We start from the raw sequence: 15,482 nt of genomic DNA, 5'->3' as shown, positions 1-15,482 counted from the left end.
CCTCACAGTCCCCCGGCCTAAACATATTGGAAAATGTGTGGATAGCCCTCAAGAGACTAGTGCATGCAAGACGGCCCAAGAATCTCACAGAACTAGAGGACTTTTGCAAGAAGAATGAGCGAAAATCCCCCAAACCAGAACTGAAAGACTCTTAGCTGTTAAGCGTTAACAAGCTGTAATACTTGCCAAAGGGGCTGGTAGTAAGTACTGACCATGAAGGCTGCCCAAACTTTTGTTTCAGGCACTTTTCCTTTCATTTTATTTTGAAACCGTAAAAGATGGAAATAAAAAAGTCATCTTTCTTAAAGTATTAAAGAAATGTGTCATCTTTAACTTTATGCCTTTTGGAAATCAGATCATGTTTTACATGCGTGTGTGTTAGGAGCGTGCCGCATTCGCAGATCATATAACAGGGAGAAGTTTTGATAGGTACGTTTTTGTCTGTTGCATTGGAGAATGAGTGAATGAGCCCGATTGCTGAAGAAAACAGTCTTGCCAAGAATCCTACTGCAAAACAGAAAAACAATATGAAATGAGACTATTCAATATAAATTCAAGAAAGAACCACACCAAGAAAACCTGCCTTTATTGCAGTCTCCACTATATGGTCAGTGAGCACTGTCGTAGTTACAGCCTCTTCCTTAGATGTGTTGGTTTTCACCCTCACTCTTCCCAAAACGAATTGAAGACAAACACTAATTGGCTAAACAGATGGGTACAAATCTGGCCATGCAGAGGCGTTTGGATCGAACAGATTGGAAATTAGAGAGACACTGATGCACAGTCTTCTCTGGCAGAGCATGTGTGTGTGAGAGAGTCGTATGTTAAATTAAAGCAGTTGTCTGGTGATATTTTTATATTTTCGTAAGTATATTTTGGGGCATCGCTAGCTTCCATTGTAGACAGTTGAGAGATGACATGGTCGTTGTTTGGCATTGAGCTCAGTCCTGGAACACGCTCGCCGCTACATGCGCGCCCTGAACCACGATTCAATGAGAGGGAAACACCGTTTGAAGGGGGGGGGCAGACTTTGACACAAGAACGCAAAAGAGACAGACAGGGCCGGTAAAAACTTTATGGATCCACCGGCCCACCGATGCGGCGGCTGGTGGGCCCGATGGCCAGTCCGACTATGAAGGGTGTTGTTGTACCTGGCTGGTGCATGTGCGTAGTACTCCGGCGGTCGGAGCAAATATCACTGGGTAATAAAAATCTATCTCACTTAATGTTAGCTAGTTAAATCTGCCTCTCTCTCTCTTCTCTTTCTTTTCATCTTCTTTCTCTCTCTCCCTCTCGCCTCAGCCAGGTGTCGCCATGTGCCTCCACTTCAGACTAAAAGCCCTCTGCAGAATGTGTAAATGCGACTTCATTACATTGCGGCAGGGGCAATCATTTTGCAATGGTGGGCTGCAAAATATACAACAGAAACACTGTTATATAATTGTGAGATTTATGTCTTCAGTAGGAACCATTGGGCTTGGAGCTGAGAGCCACAGACAGAATGTGTTAGGAGACGGTTTCATTTTTGGTCTTTTCATTGGACCGTTGATGGTAAGGAAAATGCAGTGGGACACCACATTATTATGTGAGTAGGTAGACTTTTTGAGTTAATGTAGAGAATTTGAGTTTATTATTGGTAATTTCTTAAGTTAAGCACTCAAATCATGTCCATCACAAAACCTCCACTGTCCAGTCAGTCTAGAGGGCTGAATCAGACTCGGCTGTTGTGCTGCTGACCGTTGATGCTTTTTATCCATCACCTGGTCTCCGCCCTCCATCAGCAGGTTTATATAAATTAGCCTGGTAATGCTGGACAATATTTTACCTCACCTCCCGCCCAGAACAGGCTGATCAATAGCAGGTTGAGTCAAAGCCATGATTTGTTTAGCTATAATGAAGCCGCATTAATCAGCCGGAGCTCCCTGGCTGACACTGTTTGGCTGCGTTACAAACGCTGTTTTACTCAGATTGGATCATCGACATTATACATGAGTTGTGGTGCTGAGGTTGACCACACATACCTCTGTCTTTGGGGGATAGAGATAGAACCTCGTTTTATTTATTTGAATTATATTTTAAATGTATTTGTATTTGTTTAGCTTGTATCCTGCACTTTATTCAGAGTTGGAATGTTTCCTCTTTCAGTGTGATTTGTGCAGTACCTCCTTATCTCAGGTGGTACCATTTAACTGCACTCAGATGGCTGTGAATACTTGATTTCTACAAAGCAAATTGTAATCATTGGAAATGAGAACCTAATACAACCATAAGGAGGAACCACTGTTTGGTATGAAGCTCATATTCAGGTGTTTCCTCATATGTCCTTCAGCCCTGATCAGGGCTTAAGGAAGACAGGAAGATCACCCCTCTCCTTTACCCACTGAGCTTGGAGCAGTCAGCATCGGGGCTCTATCTGTTTAAAGAAATCAAGTTGGAATGAGAACTGACAAATAATTTGTTGAAATTAATTCAAATGCAGCCCACATAGCCTTACAGGCTGTCTCCACAGTCGACACAACGGATGAACAGTTTCCATTCATTCGCAGTATCTTTGCTGCCTCTCTTGAGTGACTTCAGATTTGTTGTTGTGGCAAGTTTAAATGAGCCTTATACTTTTTCCAAACTGCTAGGTGGATGGTCAGAAAGCTTTGGAAAACCCCCTCCCCCTACACCTTTTCTGACTTTGGATTAGGGGTATCTGGGTCCAACCATTTCTGTAACTATCCTAAACCAATGATCTGACATTTACACCCTTTACATACATTGGTCAGCTGTATGGAAGTGAGAAAGGAGCCATGGTTTTTGGGATTGTCCCTATGTCCGTATTTCCGTCCCATTCTTGTGAACGTGACATCTCAGGAACACCTGGAGGGAACTGTATTACAGCCGGCACAAACGTTCACTTGGGCTCAAGGATGAATTGATTAGAATTTGGTGGTCGAAGGTCAAAGGTCAGGTTCACTGTGACCTCACAAAACACATTTTTGGCCACGACTCAAGAAGTCATTCGCTAATTGTGACAAAATATCGCACAAATGTTTAATTGGATAAAATGATGTAGTGATGACATTTTATATGCAAAAGGTCAAAGGTCAACTTCACTGTGAAATCATAATGTTCTACAAAAAACACTTCTCTGCCCACTATTCAACGCCATAACTCGGGAACAGAAGGGGAGATTGTGACCATATTTCACACTTGCTTGGATACAGAATTGGTGACACTAATCTTGGGTGCCCACTGTGAAACTGATTATTTTTAGATCTCATGTGCTGCCAGGTTGAAGATGTGTGTGAAAAATAGTCCCTGAGTGAAGACAGCATGTATCTCACCGCAAATTATTCACTGTAATCATACATGTCAATGTAGTAATAACTGTCCAGACTCATACAATATATGTAGTGAAAACTTTGAAGGAGTATATTAAAATGTGTTGTGCATTTTTTTGGCAAAATGGAAGACATGGATATAAACTGCAACTTGACTGATTGGCGGAGTAATACAACTGCAAGGCCGTAATTCTAGTTCCGTATGGTGTCCAACCCAAATTGTTCAAACATATTTCTTCTCAGATAGTTTGGGGTCATAACTGTCCATTCAGCACTACTTGATAGTTGTTTAATTTTCCATGCGGCTTCAACAAAGACATGTATTTGTAGGGTAACAGGGCATGCACTGGATCAGAGTGACAGTGCATTTTCCTAATTCCCTCTCTTGGAGTACAAGGCACAGCCTGTTGTGCTTTTACACATCACAGATTGAATTCCTAAATCTTTTCCATGTGCCCGCCAGCTGGAACACTGACTGACAGCTAGTCATCCCTCCGGCTTCAGAGTTTGCTTCGTTTCTTCAAATGAAAAGTAATAATTAAAAAACAGCCAATAACAGAACAGGTATTTTAGATTCACTCATGATTTATTAAACTCACGTTGAACCATCTCAAGGATTTTATAGTCATGATATAAGAACCAGTTTTTGACCAGCTGCTCCTTGCCACAAGGAATGTCACCAGTATTTACCTCCAAAGTTTTATATTGATCATATTTAGACTCTCCATTCTTTATGCAGTTGGCCAACAGTGACATGTCGTGCAGCAATAAACCACTGGCTATAGCTTTTACTGTGGAGTGTCTGACAGTGATTTAACTCTGTAGTCGTCTCATCTCGCCTCTTTTCACTCTGAGCATGTTCCCTCTCTCGCTCACTCCAACTGAGAGAGACATCCTCCATAATAACGGCCTTGTCATTTATGTGACAGAGCGACTCCATTGGCCCAGATTCAGATTGGCACAGATTCTCCATGACCGACGTCAAAATTGCGTCGAGGCTGTGGCACTCTGCCAGCACTCTTTATGCTTGTGTTAATTCTTCCCTGCTATATTTGCTTACAGCACCAAACTGGATGACAGCTGTCACATTGAGATAGAGTCCAAACAAACCTAGTCGTTCATCAGGAAAACTCCCCTCCTTCATGACATGTTTAATCTTTCGTTAGCAATAACACTTACAACAGTTTAAGGTTACAACATGTAGCACTTAAACAACACTAATAAATAATTAACGCCTTTATTTTGAGCACCTAGTATTGATGAAAACAATTGATGATTGGTAAGATGATTGGCTGCCTCTGCCGATCTCTACACTAGTAGCGATGGTTGTGAAAGCCTCTGCATGTACATTACATGTTACCCTGTGGTGACTCCCGCTCGTGCAGTAATTGGTTTTGATTGGGCTTGAAAATGCTCAGATATATATATATTGTGAAACCCCGAGAAAACGCTGTCTTAACAAATCAACCAGTAATAGCTGAGGGTTGGCCATTGGACTGGCAACCCCATCCCGAACAAAAGCTTTTTAGTAACTAAAAGTCCCTTTAGTGCATTTGTGTTTTGTCTCTTCATCGCAAGAGCCACAAAGATGGGGCAAATTAAGACTGACAGCAGCTTGGACTGAGACATTTTTTTGTGTGACTGATGTGTGAATGGATGTTGGCTCTGTCTGCAAATATACAGTGAAATGGTCAAAGAGGCTCTTTTGAGTGTTTTTTCTCGTACGTTTTTCCTGTATTGTTCGTTCCTCATTGTCAAACAAAGGAGGATAAGTGGATCGGATTTAACCTCTTAATTTTGAGACAAAACGCGGCATGTATCACTTCCAGTGTAGAAAGTTCAGGCAGTCATATCCTTCCTTACCAACATCAGAGTACAAAGCAACTTCACTTTTGTGTCTATGTACATTGGCACCAACAGCAGTAGCTTATTGTTTTAGACTGATGAATAATATAAAATGTAATAGGAAACAGCAAAACCACTGGTAAAAAGCATTTTTTTACTCTGTGTGCATGACAGGAAGAAAAGAGGTGCAGCGGATTGGAAACCAAAGACCCTGTCATTTCAGTAAATAATAGCTTGAAAGGTTATTATGGCCATTTTCACCAGTGACAAACACTTGTGCTGTTTTCCTCATAGTAATGGACATAAATAACAGAGGCCCAGTAGAAACATAGCCTGCTTACCGTGAGAAATATTCATTCTAAACAATCGCATCACATTTCTAGAGCCACATAATGTTAGATAATCTGCCAGGAATGCTTCGAACACGATGGACTTAGAAAATACATTTGACTTGTTTTAGAATGACACAAAAACTCAATACCTTTAATGACCACCAGAGGGCTGAAGCATTAGCGGGGGGTGTGGGGTGGGGTTCGGGTGTGTGTGTGTGTGTGTGTGTGTGTGTGTGTGTGTGCAGAGTTTCAGTTTCTGTGGTCTTACATCCTCTCTGCTGTCAAAGCCTTCTGTGTTGCAGTTCATTGTCTGTGAACAGCCAAAGTGAATGTTGCACTGTATGGGTGTAATAGTACAAAGCATGTCTTTGTCACTTGATGACTGGCTGACTGGCTGACTTGCTTGCCGTCTGCTTCATTAGCGGAGGACCTGCTGGCTGTATGTCTCTCCGCACTGACTGTTTGACTGCCTCGATGGCTTCCACATGAGTACATGCCTGCATGTGTGTCACACTGATGCTTTTTGGAAATACTGAGTGGTACGGGCCTCGTTGGCTTGGCTGTGAGTCCCCGTCATTCTGCCGCGTGAAGTGGTACATTGTTCTGCTCTGTTGATGCTGTGCAGGACAGTGACACTGTGCCGTGACTCAAACACTAAACATGAGGTGGAAACAGAGGGCACACAAAGCTCAGCGTAGAGTGCAGCAAAACGTGGATGGTCGCCTGGTAACAGACTCCAGCACGTGACAAACCTGGGTGTAAAAGCAGCTGAAAATAATAGATTTAGTTATTTTTTTTCCCCTCTCTTCTTGCTGCATCAGATGGTTGAAGTTTACCGGTATCGGTACAACATTAGGTTACACTTCAAACCACTGAGATGTCAACAGAATTTGGCTTTTTTCGTTTCAAAACAATTAATTTTTAGGTACATTCCACCCCTCTCACATCACGAGTAGAAGTCAAATTCATAAGTAATTAACAGATACTGTAAGAGTTGTTCAATTTTTTTGGCATTTTGCTTTCATTGGGGCGGGGAAATGCGCGAGCAAAAGTCAAATTTTATTTATAGGGCCCGATATCACAAACCACAAATTTGTCTCAAGGGGTTTAAAGCAGATTTCTTGATGAGATTTTATGTAGACTGTCATACAAATGCTTTTGGATGCCATGGCGTTCTGGCATTTGCAATTGTTCATTGTGGTAATTAATACCAATGCCCTGTGGTATTATAATTCAGGCTAGGGCTGCGTTTAACAGTTATTTTTGCTAATGATTTATCAGTCTATCATTATTTCAATAGACTGATTAATTGTTCAGTTTATAAAATGAAAAAAATACAGACTGCAAATACTTAGAGATCAAGGGGATGTCTTCACATGTTATGTTTTGTTGTAGCAACAGTCCAAAATATTGTTTTTACGATGATATAAAAAAGAGAAAAGCAGAAAATCCTCACACTGAAGATGCTGCAACCATGGTGGGTGTTTTTGTTTGATAAATGGCTTAAATTATTCATCAGTTATCAAAAACAGATGTTTATTCATTCATTTTTAGCATTAGTTGACTGAGCCGTTCCATCCTCTTATTTTTACAACATGTAATTTTCCCAATTTGCAAAACCTCAGGAGATTTTCTTTTTTCCCCGTATTGAAATATTCCGATCTGATTAACTGCAGTTAAGTGAATGTATAATGATCAACCTTCTCAGATGAATCTGACAGATCCAGCTGTGTTTTGTCTCAATTTAGGCGCTCAGTCGTGATCAATTTAGTCACTGGAAGATGCTCTAAATAATCCCCACACTCCTTAAATATGTGGTCTGTGCTGTGTGACACAGCTCCTCTGTTCTCTTTCCTTACAGGTTAAAGTTATATTTCATAAACATACCAATGTTATTGGAGCTCTTTTCTATTTTGGTAAGGCAGGAATCTGGTTTTACCGGTGTCCACCGTTGTCATACAGCTTGCTTTGGCTCGCCATATACAGTGCTGTTGCCCTTGCTGTTGAGGTAATCTAATCTGTCTTGATGTCGTCTGATAATCCACCCAGCGATCTCAAAGACTGCGAGAAGAAGAAAATCTAAGGCAGTTTCCCTTTTTCGGACTAGCAGTACAGCGCTGGCGTGGCTTAGTCGCACAAAGCACTTTCTGCCTGTTCAGCGTACATCACACATATAACTGCACACATGAAGTACACACACACACACGCGCGCGTTGTGGATGACAAGGCTGAAATCTGTAGTGTTTGTTTTGCTGGTGGTATGTTTTTCTAGATTATGGGTATATTTGCCTTGTGTGTACCTTTTATTGTGTGTGAGAGAGAGAGAGAGAGACAATGACAAACTTAGTTTGTAACAACATGATGTGAGATACAACATGATAGTGGGTCTAACCTGCAGTAGGTTAGTCATTTGAAAATGGTTTATCTTCCAAATTGCAGTCGAAACTAATAAAACCAGTCAGTCGCTGAGTTAGTCAGTAAATAAGACAAACAGTCAGTCAGGTGTCCTTGCAGGCTCTGTGCTGCTGCTCAGTTCATCCTCCTGGAAGGTTTTAGGAGTTTTAGGCCCTCAAATATAAAGTGTGTGAGAGTGTGATTTATTTGTGACATGCAAACTAGTTTCACCATCGGAACATTAACCGTTAAATTTGGTTTTATCTTTTTAGCTAATTTGCCAATGTGGCAAACATCTCGCAACGTTCACGCCGGTAACGTTAACTTAACCATAATTTAGGATGCTAAAATTCAGACGTTCTCAAGTATGCAGGTCAGCAACACCAGTTATAAATGATCAATTTATGCTCAATCAGTACTGGTAACGGTGATCATTTCATGTACAGTAATACAAATGGTACGGTCCTACATGTACTGATTCATTGTCAAAAACACACCTACGCGTATAATAAAACAAACAAGAAAACACTTCACAGCACATGAACTGCAATTTGATTGAGCATGAAAATAATAAACCTAAATGACACCTAACCTTAACTGTAAGTCTGGCACTTCATGGTGATGAAGCTCAGACCCAGGATTATCAGCCTACACACCACTGTGGTGCACTAAAGTTGACTGAAGACAAATGACCCACTACACCTCTCGGACAGAGGTCTGCGCTGGACCGAGCTCATTTCCTAGTTTTCTGTTTAGTCAAATTAGGTCTGAAAATGACAATTACTGAGAACAGACTGGAGGTATCGTTTCAGGGTCGGTACCAGGATATTTTGGCAGGTACCTTGTCAAAGTCGTCATTTTGGTATCATGAAGACACGAGTCTGTAATTGACAGGCGAGGGATTTTGGGAGTTGAAGTTCTGACAGAGAATCTTCTCTGTACAACAAGGCCCTTCCTGGCTCAGGTGGAAATCTTTTCCTCCTGGTCTGGTGTGTTTTTGTGTTTCATCTGTTGCAGATGAAGAAAACATCCGCGGCTTGTCAAGGAGCTGCTTCGCAGCTTTGTTGTGAAGAAATTCATCAGGAGTTTGCATAATGAGTCTTCCATACGACTCGGCCCGATGTTTGAACGAGTCTGAGGAGGAACGGACTTTACTGAGCAGTAAAAAGATGTCTGATCCTCGTCACCTTTCATCTTTCCTCCTCACCTCTCTCCCCCCTCCTGTCCTCTCCTGCAGGTCGGCTCTATGCTATGCAGACAGGCATGAAGCTGGACAGTAAAACACCAGAGTGCCGAAAGTTCCTGGTCAAACTCATGGACCAGCTGGAGTCGGTAAGTTCGACCTACTCTTAGTCCTGTTTCTCCCTGTGTGGGGTCCTTTGTAGGGGTGAATGGGAAGGGGAAACTGTTCTGTCTCAGTATATTTATTTCTTTATGATGTTGGTATACAGAATATCATATTGTAATCATTTTAATGGAAATTAAATTGAAAAACTATTAGGTCGATTATGTTGCTTTTGATCGTACCACACAATCTTCTTCTGTACGCGGAGTTTGTTCAGTTGTTACGTAACTGTAGAAGTTCAGCTTTCCATTTTTCTGAGCCCTTTATGGACTTCTCATCTATGTAGGCTTAAAAGTAAAGATTAAAAGTTCAGTTTTGACTGCGGAAACAGCAGTTGTCAGAACATTCTCATCACGAGGCTCTCTGTAGCTGTTGGGAACTTTTGAGCGTATCGCCCACACGAAGTAACCAGATGGGACTGTTTGTTTTTGCTAATCCCATGCATTAAAATCTTAACAAATCAACTTCATCACACTGATGCAAACATCCTGTCAATCCAATATTTCCGTATATCGGTCCCGCTAATTGATTTGCACCGTTGCCCTAAATGAACTAATGCAGCCCGGGATCTTTAAGGGAGCGATACCTTGGACTGACCAATCCTCGCAGAGGATTCTTGTGCTTACAGCATGCCGACCAAAATCAGCTGCTGGCCTGACGTCGCTGGCCTGCTGAGGCACTGAGAAAATCACTTGATGCATTTCCATTCAATAAAATGCCGCAGTGTGTGCCTGTTAGTTGTGTTGGTATTAGCTTCGTGGCGGTTCTGTTTATGCACTCTTCGGTGCATGTGTCTGTCTGTATATAGTTTACGTCCACTGTGAAGCATATTATACTTACGCATCTTAAACCTACCATTGTCATTTAGTTATTAGGTTATTAATGCACCTTTTAAAAAGTCTGGGGTAGTTTTAAATTAGTTGATAAAATATTACAATTTTAAATATTGTTAAAAGAAGCTTATGATGTTCTGTTTTGTTTTTGTTTTTTTAAACTGTTTTACTGAGGTAATGAATGCATGATAGTTTTGGAGGCTGCAGTCCGTGGTGCTTTGAATTGTAATGGGTTATACTTTGAGGTGTTTCTAATATTTAGTCTAACCTTGTTGGTAAAATATTCAAAGCATCGCTCCAAACCGGTGACTCAGTCTGTCCTGGCGACTCAGACTGCTTCCATCCGTCCCTTTTCCTCCACCTTTCTGGACCTGGGTCAGCTAAACAAGCGTAGCAAGGACCGGGTTATTCTGTAAAATAAACAGTTTGTATGACATGTTATACGACCACATCGGAAATCAAAAATGTCTGTAGCTGTTATAGCTGAACCGCCAGGCTTGAAGGCGGAGCGAAAAGCTGGCCGTCACAGAGAGGGGCAAGATGTGATATATCAAGTGTGGAGATAACGGTGCACATTTTCAGACCAATCTGGCCAATCACGGTGTTATTTTCTACATATCAGATTTTCAGTCCACGTAGGATTTGTAAACCCTCCAGCTTGTTCAGGGGCTGCCCCATGGTCTTCTCCTGATCCTGAATCACCTCAACATGAGTGAGCAGTGGTTCTACTCCGAGGTCTTTCTAGCTCTCTGAGCTGGTTCTGCTAATCCTGAAGGATTGGGTGGGGGGACAACTACTTGGAAGGCTGGACATAAGGGTCGGGCTGTAAAGACCGGTCTGACTCTGATTCAGGTACAGCCCCAGACAGGAGTGTCCCCACACCTTTGGTCATACATTGTATTTATAATGTGTAATTTTTGATTTTGTCTTTGCCGCCTTCTATTTTCAGAACTTTTATTTGTTCAGACAGACATAAAATTGGTTGGATAGTTTAAAAAAAGGTTCAGTATGTTGAATCCAGATTTTTCTTGAAACAAATTGTTAAACTTCATAATCCGGTTGTCCGCACACAGAAAGTGCTGACAGTCCACCACACAAGAAGAAGCCCGATTATTTATTCAGGACATTTCTATACGATTGCGACCAAGCAAACAACTGTAAAACATTTAATCCTCTGAAAGTCTTTTATCTTCTCTCCTTTCTGAAACATGGGGATACCCTGAGGTTTTTTTGTATGTTCCACTACTTTATGAACTGTTGATGGTAGTTGTGACTCATTGCTACAGAGCGAGCAAGTCAGGACACAAACCACAGCAGCTTCTCTCTCTCTCTCTCATTCTCTTTCCCTGTTGACCTGGCTCAGACGTACAATACATGTTGGACTCATTAATTCTTTTTTCCACCATCATCGCCGGCTCAACTCTCTGAGGCTTTTTCTCTCAGTGGGATGGTGGAAAATCACTTGTTTGAAAATGAGTTTCACATGGTGCAGGGTGGGAAATTAGCAGCAGCTATCAGTCAGATGCTGCTAAATTATGAGGTTTGTCCGCTGCAGCCACGACAGAGGTTATGGTCTAAAAATACCCCGAATCGTCAACGAAGGTCGTGAATTATGGGTTGAACGGTGACGGGGGTCGTCCTCACTTCACGTTTACGTGTTCCTTCAACCGCCTTTCGAGGAATTTGTCGGGGCGTGATGGAGATGATTGATGAAATTTCAACCCATCCTCATAATATGTGTGAGAATATAACAATTAAATGGAGTTATTGGAAAGATGCCGTCAATCTAATGCAAATGACACTTGAAAGAAAACCGAAGAAGATGGCGAGACAGGGAGACAGACACACACTGGACATACCATAGGTTTCTCTATAAAGAGACAGGAAAGAAAAAAGACAGTAAGCAGGACAGAATGTCAGGCAACAGGAGAGGAGACAGACGTCAAGGAAGAGACGAGTGGGGCATTTACGTGACATTAGATTTGGACCATCTTGAATCATTTCTTCTGCTCCTGCCTCAGTGCTGTTTATTTACCTGGTTTGGACCTGCTTCACTGTTTTCTGTCACGTGTTTCCCACTAAGACTGTGACATAAATGCAGATTTTTGCTTATCGAGAATCTAAATGTATCAGTGCTGATGGGACCCGTCCTGATTTTTCCATCTAAAATTTTTTTTCTTCTAAATATGTCTTAATACAACGCTTGCGTGTTATATGTATGTGAAAAAGCTTTTATATTTAAATACGCCTTCTTAACATTGCTGGCAATGAGAGTAGATCTCCCAAAGTTAAGGAGGAGTTCTTTACATTACACAGCTAACACAACGCGTTAATGTTCAATGTGCCTCTGCTAACGTCAGAAGCAATAAGTGCAATTTTATAAGTTGTATTTTTAGTCTTATTGAGCAGTGCTGCTGCGTCACACGGCAAAATGAGTGAGGGTTGTGAGATAATGAGTGAGTGAGATTCTTCAGCTCAGCTGGAAATCGATCGATTGATCACGTTGTAACTTTGCTTTGCAGCAATTAATCTGAGCAGCAAGTCGCACTGCCGGCAAGAAAAGAAAACCTGAGTTTTCCATGTCGGCGTCAGACACTCAGTGGAGTCTGCATCAGACTTGCTTCAAGCATCAGGCAGTGCATACTTTCTACGATTACTGAAGCTTTCTCCTCAACCTTGAAAAATACCAGCGCTGACTATAGTCCAAGGGCTAAAAGTGAAATTGATGAAAATTACATGATTTTTTGCTCAACATAATTATCATGCACAAACATAACAGGAAGATATCAGAACAAATTACACATTTGTCTCCTCCAATGCAAATGACACTGGATGCAATAAAATGAGCTTCAGTTTGTTTCCATTTGTTCTCCAACCTTACGAGTTGCACATTAAAGCGGGGTGGTGGAGGCCTGCGCTTTCCTTTTGACACGCATTTACACAGGGGCCAGGGGGGTCGACGTGAGGGGGTGGGAAGCCCCGCAGGGATGCTGGACTCAGTTTATTAATCGCTCAGAGCCAATTACAGGACAGGCAGAGATGAAAACATGGAAGCGCACGCATGCACGCACACACAGCTGCCCCCTGGAGCCAGGTTTTACAGAGGCTCCGGGGATTTTCATTACTGTCACACACTCACTCTCCCAATAGGGCTCACATCCGCTGCTTTGATATTTGTGTGTGTGTGTGTGTGTGTGTGTGTGTGTGTGTGTGTGTGTGTGTGTGTGTGTGTGTGTGTGCCTGTTAGCTGTTAGTTGTGTTGGTATTAGCTTCGTGTCGGTTCTGTTTATGCACTCTTCGGTGCATGTGGCTTTCTGTATATAGTTTACGTCCACTGTGAAGCATATTATACTTACGCATCTTAAACCTACCATTGTCATTTAGTTATTAGGTTATTAATGGAGTGTGCTCAGGTATTGGGGTGTCTGCACCTTAAAAAAGTCTGGGGTGGTTTTAAATTAGTTGATAAAATATTACAATTTTAAATATTGTTAAAAGAAGCTTATGATGTTCTGTTTTGTTTTTGTTTTTTTAAACTGTTTTACTGAGGTAATGAATGCATGATAGTTTTGGAGGCTGCAGTCCGTGGTGCTTTGAATTGTAATGGGTTATACTTTGAGGTGTTTCTAATATTTAGTCTAACCTTGTTGGTAAAATATTCAAAGCATCGCTCCAAACCGGTGACTCAGTCTGTCCTGGCGACTCAGACTGCTTCCATCCGTCCATTTTCCTCCACCTTTCTGGACCTGGGTCAGCTAAACAAGCGTAGCAAGGACCGGGTTATTCTGTAAAATAAACAGTTTGTATGACATGTTATCGACCACATCGAAATCAAAAATGTCTGTAGCTGTTATAGCTGAACACGCCAGGCTTGAAGGCGGAGCGAAAAGCTGGCCGTCACAGAGAGGGCAAGATGTGATATATCAAGTGTGGAGATAACGGTGCATTTTCAGACCAATCTGGCCAATCACGGTGTTATTTTCTACATATCAGATTTTCAGTCCACGTGGGATTTGTAAACCCTCCAGCTTGTTCAGGGGCTGCCCCATGGTCTTCTCCTGATCCTGAATCACCTCAACATGAGTGAGCAGTGGTTCTACTCGAGGTCTTTCTAGCTCTCTGAGCTGGTTCTGCTAATCCTGAAGGATTGGGTGGGGGGACAACTACTTGGAAGGCTGGACATAAGGGTCGGGCTGTAAAGACCGGTCTGACTCTGATTCAGGTACAGCCCCAGACAGGAGTGTCCCCACACCTTGGTCATACATTGTATTTATAATGTGTAATTTTTGATTTTGTCTTTGCCGCCTTCTATTTTCAGAACTTTTATTTGTTCAGACAGACATAAAATTGGTTGGATAGTTTAAAAAAAGGGTTCAGTATGTTGAATCCAGATTTTTCTTGAAACAAATTGTTAAACTTCATAATCCGGTTGTCCGCACACAGAAAGTGCTGACAGTCCACCACACAAGAAGAAGCCCGATTATTTATTCAGGACATTTCTATACGATTGCGACCAAGCAAACAACTGTAAAACATTTAATCCTCTGAAAGTCTTTTATCTTCTCTCCTTTCTGAAACATGGGGATACCCTGAGGTTTTTTTGTATGTTCCACTACTTTATGAACTGTTGATGGTAGTTGTGACTCATTGCTACAGAGCGAGCAAGTCAGGACACAAACCACAGCAGCTTCTCTCTCTCTCTCTCTCTCTCTCATTCTCTTTCCCTGTTGACCTGGCTCGTACGTACAATACATGTTGGACTCATTAATTCTTTTTTCCACCATCATCGCCGGCTCAACTCTCTGAGGCTTTTTCTCTCAGTGGGATGGTGGAAAATCACTTGTTTGAAAATGAGTTTCACATGGTGCAGGGTGGGAAATTAGCAGCAGCTATCAGTCAGATGCTGCTAAATTATGAGGTTTGTCCGCTGCAGCCACGACAGAGGTTATGGTCGAAAAATACCCCGAATCGTCAACGAAGGTCGTGAATTATGGGTTGAACGGTGACGGGGGTCGTCCTCACTGTCACGTTTACGTGTTCCTTCAACCGCCTTTCGAGGAATTTGTCGTGGCGTGATGGAGATGATTGATGAAATTTCAACCCATCCTCATAATATGTGTGAGAATATAACAATTAAATGGAGTTATTGGAAAGATGCCGTCAATCTAATGCAAATGACACTTGAAAGAAAACCGAAGAAGATGGCGAGACAGGGAGACAGACACACACTGGACATACCGTAGGTTTCTCTATAAAGAGACAGAAAAGAAAAAAGACAGTAAGCAGGACAGAATGTCAGGCAACAGGAGACGAGACAGACGTCAAGGAAGAGACGAGTGGGGCATTTACGTGACATTAGATTTGGACCATCTTGAATCATTTCTTCTGCTCCTGCCTCAGTGCT

At 42.0% G+C, this 15,482-nt stretch overlaps 1 protein-coding gene across 3 annotated transcripts in view; it reads left to right on the top strand.

Annotated features, from left to right (window-relative positions):
• vta1 (vesicle (multivesicular body) trafficking 1) overlaps positions 1-15,482 on the top strand; it is a 72,032-nt gene that overhangs the window by 7,526 nt on the left and 49,024 nt on the right. For all 3 annotated transcript variants that reach the window (XM_040125116.1, XM_040125114.1, XM_040125115.1), the window contains exon 2: positions 9,138-9,232. In XM_040125116.1, the coding sequence (XP_039981050.1) occupies positions 9,138-9,232 (95 nt within the window). The remainder of the gene's footprint in view (positions 1-9,137; positions 9,233-15,482) is intronic.

This window comes from Xiphias gladius, chromosome 4, assembly GCF_016859285.1.
Source record: "Xiphias gladius isolate SHS-SW01 ecotype Sanya breed wild chromosome 4, ASM1685928v1, whole genome shotgun sequence".
NCBI lineage: Eukaryota > Metazoa > Chordata > Actinopteri > Istiophoriformes > Xiphiidae > Xiphias > Xiphias gladius.
This window is presented reverse-complemented; position numbering and strand designations above follow the sequence as displayed.